This window comes from Atta cephalotes (assembly GCF_000143395.1).
Source record: "Atta cephalotes unplaced genomic scaffold scaffold00008, whole genome shotgun sequence".
NCBI classification, from domain to species: Eukaryota; Metazoa; Arthropoda; class Insecta; order Hymenoptera; family Formicidae; genus Atta; species Atta cephalotes.
This window is the reverse complement of record NW_012130072.1, coordinates 6996282-7003348: the sequence shown is the minus strand read 5'-3', so window position 1 is coordinate 7003348 and position 7067 is coordinate 6996282. Positions and strand designations below refer to the sequence as shown.

Here is a 7067-nt window from a genome sequence, read left to right as displayed (position 1 = left end):
AACTATCAATGCATGATTTATATTCTTTTAATGTATGATTTAATTTCTAATTTTTCTAAAATTTGCAATAGGTTTCGATAACAAAGCGTTAAATTTTAACATCGTACTATCAATATTTATAATTTATAATTGCAGCTACATATTAGAAGCATGCATTTTTCAATTAAAATTAAATATGTATTACATAATCATTACATAATGGAGATTATTATACACAAAATTCACACTGCAAATTTGTCCAAATTTTTATATTGTAATATTTCTGCAACAATTATAGATCATTTATTTCTAAAATTATAATTAATTTATATCTATTACGATATTGAGCATTCTAAGTCGCCATCTTTTGGTAGACAATCAAGCATCACGGCGACAGCCCTTGTAATATACGTCATCGTTCCATAACTTCCACTAGGAGCAGTATCGTAAAAATGTTGACAAATATATGCTGCTCCACCACAGAGAAGTGTTCCCATGGCTGTCATTTCACGTTGCTCCTTTGGTTTTGCACAGCATAATGTTGCATCACCGTCGATAGCCATCTACAAATTTCATTTAATTATCTTTTGCTTATTTAAAAAATATAGAAGAAAAAAAAGAGTAATTTTTTTTTAAATTCTTTTTTATATGTATTTCCATATAGATTGTATAGAATTTTATACATTTTTTTAGAACCATTTATGCTCTTAATATAAAATATTTATTATTTCAATAAAAAATAATGTTTAATATTGAAAAGGATTTATTTTAAATAAAATAAATCGATAAAATCAATTTCAATTCTAATAAAATAAGTATTATTTTAAATCGTTTATATCAATAAATGCCTAAATTGCTTGAAAGGATAATTACTGAACTACTCTTTCTATATTTCGTATTTTGTATTACATTTTTGCTTCAAAAAAAATTCAATAATTAGATAATATAATATTACTGCATTATTAACATTATAAATATAAAAAATACCTGATCTTCTAAGAAAATAGCGTTTGCTTTATGTACTAAATGTTCAACTTCAATCAGACCTCCTAAAGATGGCACAATGTTATATTCGGTTACTAATGTTAGTACCATTAAAGCCTCAACAACAAGTTGACGATATTCTGGCTGCGGTATAGTGTTCAAAACGGTTTCTACAGCCAATGCAAATTTCAACTCGCCAGATGTCATTTCCTGTGTGAGATTTTGAGGCAATACTCTTCCTTCAATCGCTAAACCGTGACACTGTTAAAAGTTATAATTTTATAGATTTATATTGAAAATTCAAGGTATTATATTTATATATTATTATATTTATTGAATTTTATATATATATATATATATAAATTATATATATATAAATTCAATAATATATAAATATAATACCTTGAATTTTTAATATTTATATATAATATATAAATATATAATAAATATATAAATATGTAATATAGAATATATATATATATATATATATAAAATAGCGATTTACCTTTTCGAGTACTTGCCACACACGCGGATAGAAATCTCTTGGTACTCTGTTTAACGCACCATCTAATCGTCGCCTTCGCAACCATTGACCTTGCCGATCTGTTTCCGCCTCATTATCGGCATTTTGATCAGCGCTTAAGAAACCACCAATTTGAGATTTCTATACAAAAGAAATATATTCAACTTTACACATATCTAATTAATAAACTTAATTTATAAACGATAAAAATATGAATCGATTAATTAAATATAAAACATTAACTAAAATAGTTACGTAGCAAAAAATTAAAATAAAATTAAAAATTAAATATATTTCTCTGTATATGTATACCTAAATATGTCAGTAATCGTCAAGAGTAGTAATATGTTAGTAATTACTAAGTCAAATGTTTTAGACATTGTATTGGCAATATTACCTTACTGACTCTACTTGATTTGCAGCTAATGACGGAAAAATTGCCACGACCAACTGCAATATAAGCATATATGATTGTTATATAAATTTTTTTATGTATACTTTCTCAAATTTTTAATTAACCGCAGAAACATACCACTACTAATAGCAAATTCTTTTCCGCTCATAATGTGATGCAGTAAATTTTTCATCTCAAAAGGAGATAAATTTAACAAGTGCTCAGAAGCTTCTTCACCGGTGCAAATTAATGTTCGCGATAGTTCTGTCGCCATAACTTGTATGATCAAACCGACGCGCAGTCTCAGCATCTCGTGGAATAATTGTGGCTCCGTTCTAATAAACATCGCCAGATAAACAAGCAATTCTTGTGTTAGCATAGCGGTTGATTCGTCGTCACCATATGCCTGATGAATCAAAGCTCGCAGTTCATTCTCTGGTAGAGGCGCGACTATAGTATGCTCGTTGCTCGGTGGCATGCCAACAGTCACTTGCTTTTGACGTACTAGTAAATCAGTAACCGCCTTCGCTAAATCTTCCACTCTTTTACCCAACATACCCGCGCTGTGTCGTACAATACCCCACATTTTCTGTTGACAAGCCTTCTCATAGAGACTTTTTAACAAATCCTTTATTAAAACGGGATGTCCCTCTTCTACTACACCTGTGTCAAAAAGTAGTCCCTTCGAGTCCACCTATGTAATGTTTTATATAAAATAATCTTTAGATTGTTATATAAATTAATAGAAAATCTTTTTTTACAAAATTAAAAAGAAAAGATAAATATACTAACAATATACTGCAAAATATCTCCTTGCTCTTCAAGACTTTCTGTTTCGCGCAGCATAGATAGCAATTCCTCCACTTCAGTCTCAGCATATTGGGTCTCAGATATTGTTCTTTGTTTAGTTTTGGGAGAATTTTTCCATGATAACAACTCGTCTGTTGGTGATGGTGTGCGTTCAATCGTCACTGGTTGAGTTGCGTTGATAGACAAGGTAGTATCCGTCACTTCAATAAATGGATTTGTAATTAGAATAGTAGAATGTCTACGGTCTTCCCCTGCCATTCCAAGAATTTCAGCTGAAATATATAAAAGAACTTAATTTGTATAAAATTAATATTATTTATCATTAAAACATCTTGTATATCTATATGTAAATTCGTATATAAACCTGTATAAATCCATATATAAATATAAATATGTATTAGCATTAGCAAGTTTTATCACAATACATACATGTATGTAATAATGCGCGCTGTGTGTGCGCATATAATGTTTATATTATTAGAAAGAAATATAAATAATAACATTATTCAGATTTTGTTTAATATTATAAGTTTAATATTATAAAATTTTATCTCGATATTTATAAAAAAAAATATCATAGAGATTAAACAATGCAATACATATACAATAATAAACAACAATAGTATCTGGTTAATAAACTTACTTTCTTAGAAGATGATAACAATCACAGCAGGAGGAAGACATTGCATTATTATTTAAGGATCCTCTTTAAAAGACATACAATCAGCACACAGTTAGAACATGAAAACCATTCCATCTGGAATTTTTTTAACGGGACAAATGTTGCTTACGTTCGACAGCTATGGATCGCGTTTTTTTTATCGCGCCTTTGACGGACATTTTACGCCGCAGATGTTTCCCTGTACGAATTGGACCATGTTTATTAAGAAGTCCTGTACGATGAGGAAATGGTCGCATTAAATGTTCCTCCAAATATTGTTGAACCTTGTGAACATAAATGAGAATGATACGTGTATCACACACATATACAAATAATTATTGATCAAATCTTGAGTGATATATATTTTTAAAAATGTATAAAACAAAGTACAATAGTTTAATTATTTGGTAAATAATTCTATTAATTCATATAACATGTTGTAACTTTATTTTGAGCGAATATGTCATTTGAATTTTACATACCTGAGGATTTAGTTTATCAGGACGACCATCCTCGGAACTTCCCAGAAAACTAAGATTCGTGATACACGACGTACTCAAAAAATCGTTCAAGTTTCCCAATGATACTCTAGTACCGTTAATGTAACCGCTTTTAAGTTTTTTCAAGGTAGTTATCATAGCTAATGGTATTTTACCTTGATCTAAAAAACATTAATGAACTTTAATAAGGAGTAAATAAAAAATAAAAATAAGTTTTTTCGTACTGAAAATGATAGCTTTTTTACAGAATATCACAAAATTTAAGCATAGAATATTTATAGCAAAAAATTCATTTAAAAACCACAATAAAAATGTATGCATGTTTTCTATTTTAGAAAAAATTTTTAAATAAAGATTTAAAATTTGCTGATAAAAATTATTGCTGTTTTTATTTCTTCAGAAACTATGCTGCAATAGAACATCTATACTCGAATTTTATGATACTCTGTATGCGGTTTCTTCTAACAGTTAATTTCACGCTAACATTATGCTACACAATCCAATGTAGTATTCGACGAGCTTTTCGTTGTAGGATGAGATCTAAAGCTTCCGACGAAGCCGTACCTAAATGATTATGAGTAGCGACAAGGGTTACAGTTGGTCTGCCGAGCATTTGCTTCCAGTTGATTTTGAGGAAGGCCAAGGTGGTTGTAAAAGTATTCACAAGCAGGTCGACGTCGTATGTTGTGTAGTACTCCTCCGTGTCAAATTTCTAACACATGCAACACACGCGCAATACCACCAAACACAATAAGCCATATCAGGATAATTTAGGATAAATTTATTGCTTGATGCTTGAAGATGAAACAATCTCGCTTCGAATATTTTGCTTTTATCTCGCACTGTATCAGTTGAACATCTTTAATATCAACACAATTCACAATCGCATCCACTTTTGAGACCCGAGTGTCCGATTTATGTTAGTAATAAAAAGAATAGAAACATAACATGAATGAAACTAATTAAAAAAGCTCATGTCGTAACTCTCCATGGATAATATTATGTACTAATTTCGAAACTAAATACGTTATTATCGAAGTAAATTATAGTTAAAACTCATATAATGTATTATTAAGGCATATCGTGTATAACAAACATAAATCTTGAAGAATTCAAAATCATGTAAGCCATAGAGAGTTAAGTAACTGTTAAATGAAACCATGACAAAAACAAACGCATGCAAGCAGACATTAGTTGTTCAGAGCGGACAGTCATAATGTTTATAAAAAAATGAGAATTTCACGCAAGAAATTCATCAAAACTTCTAAGAAGAGCCACAAAATTTGTCTAATCATGACAACTTCAACGGACTTCAGAAAGTCTAAAGTAACGACTAAAAAAGAACTATGATTTTGAAATCGTTAAATTACCTAGATGAATATTCTTGAGGGGCATGACCACGAGAGGCCGGCCCAACATATTCTGCCAACTAGACTTCAAGAAATTAATTTCACCTTTGAATATGTCAATCATGAGCTCATAGTCCGATGCGATGTAGAAGCGGGTCATATCTGTCAACTAGTCAATTCGGTGCGAGAACAAGAGGAAACATAAGAAAAGAAGTAAAGATACAAAAAGATGATAAAGCTTACCATAAAATGCGAGTATTTACCTGTGGCGTGAACGCGAATATCTTATCGTGTAAGGAATACAGTTTACTAGTGCTGAGAATTCCTACGTCCCTTGACTTACGCCCGGATAGTCCTAATTTTTTGTTGCGTCCTAAAAACGAGATATAAAATATACAATATCTAAATTATGCTTTAGTAAAATATTTTTAAACAATTTGCGATTTTTGTTGAGTCGTACCTAAATATGTGTATAAATGACTGAGGACTTTTGCGGGTTGTACCTCAATCGGTGCAACTTCTGCAATTGTTTGTACATGAATATCGTGCTGTGCAATTTTTTCCCTGATTTCTGTATCTTCTGCCAAAATAACTACTTGTACCACAACATCCGGTTTTTTCTCGCTGCATAATCGTCTATTTAAGGGATCTAACTCGCCAACTGCAAGAAATCCCTAAAAGTTGAAATAAATTATTGAAAAGAATTATATTACGGAAATATCTTATTATTAATGTAACAGTTAATAGGATTATTGTATTGAACATAATTTTCTAGATTAAAACACTTCATTGTATATAGAAGAAATAGCAAATAAAATTATCAAATATTTAATATTTTTAATATTTGTATATAAATTATAAGATAATATGATAAGAAATGTTATTAATTTTTTAAATGTGGTAAGAAAATTCTTAATTTGCCTCAACTATATTTCTGAAAGTATGTTACCTCTTGCAGCAATTTTCCTAGAATATAAAGAGATTGTGCCCATTTAAATGGACATCTGCCTAAAGCTATTCGATTTTGGCTACCAGGTTCAGCATACTCCGCTGATACATTCTCAGGTGCGACGGAGTATAATTCAGGCACCAATTTCATACCATCTTCCGCTTTAATCATTACTTCTTCCAACTGTTTGGTGGATGTCTCAACTGCTTCTTTATTGCCTTGGAAGCAGTAATCCAATATTAAATAACAGAAGAATAGTGGCCATTCGCATTCGATATTCTCGAACATACGAAGCTCCCATGGTTCATAATATAATCTATTTCCAAGAATATAATTATTAGTCAAAATAAATTTTACTAAAAATTATTATTAAATAAATACCTATTCATATCCTCTTTTGGCGTTTTATATCCATCTCTTAAAAATCTTTTACAACCATATCGTCCTTGTAATTTCTTGGTAATAGCTTCACGTGTTTCGTGAATTAAATTAGGCTCGTCTACTGCAAACGCAGGGAAACTTATAATTGATAGCAAACCACTATCCAACTCTTTGGAATTTGACTCTCTAGGCAGCATGGATTGCAGTACTGCTTGACACTTTTGTGCCTCGTCGGCCAGAACATGAATAACTGATGTAGGTCCACCTCTTGCACCAAATAAATCCAATTCGTTCATTGCCTCCATTGCAGCCTTGGCCATTCCAATACTACTTGCATTTAATTCTGGTAAACCATGATTCGTTTTATCCCCTCTCTCCCAAATTCCATAATCCGGAGTGCAATAGGCAGATTCGATATAAAATACCAAGTTCTGAATAAAAGCCACCTAAAATTAACAAGAAAATTGCAGTCCAGTTTCTTAAATCACTAAATCATCTGGTATATATATATATATATATATATATATATATATATAT

General features: G+C 30.6%; 1 protein-coding gene across 1 annotated transcript in view; it reads right to left on the bottom strand.

The window, feature by feature from the left end:
• Positions 1-314: 314 nt before the first annotated feature.
• Positions 315-7067, bottom strand: part of LOC105627388 (probable phosphorylase b kinase regulatory subunit alpha) — an 8787-nt gene continuing 2034 nt past the window's right edge. Inside the window, exons 3-15 of the mRNA XM_012208669.1 lie at positions 6531-6976; positions 6150-6465; positions 5661-5874; positions 5464-5573; positions 5222-5369; positions 3834-4012; positions 3482-3635; positions 2673-2962; positions 2019-2574; positions 1884-1936; positions 1469-1627; positions 967-1224; positions 315-542 (exon numbers count right to left, since the gene is read on the bottom strand). Coding sequence (XP_012064059.1) covers positions 315-542; positions 967-1224; positions 1469-1627; positions 1884-1936; positions 2019-2574; positions 2673-2962; positions 3482-3635; positions 3834-4012; positions 5222-5369; positions 5464-5573; positions 5661-5874; positions 6150-6465; positions 6531-6976 — 3111 coding nt within the window. The remainder of the gene's footprint in view (positions 543-966; positions 1225-1468; positions 1628-1883; positions 1937-2018; positions 2575-2672; positions 2963-3481; positions 3636-3833; positions 4013-5221; positions 5370-5463; positions 5574-5660; positions 5875-6149; positions 6466-6530; positions 6977-7067) is intronic.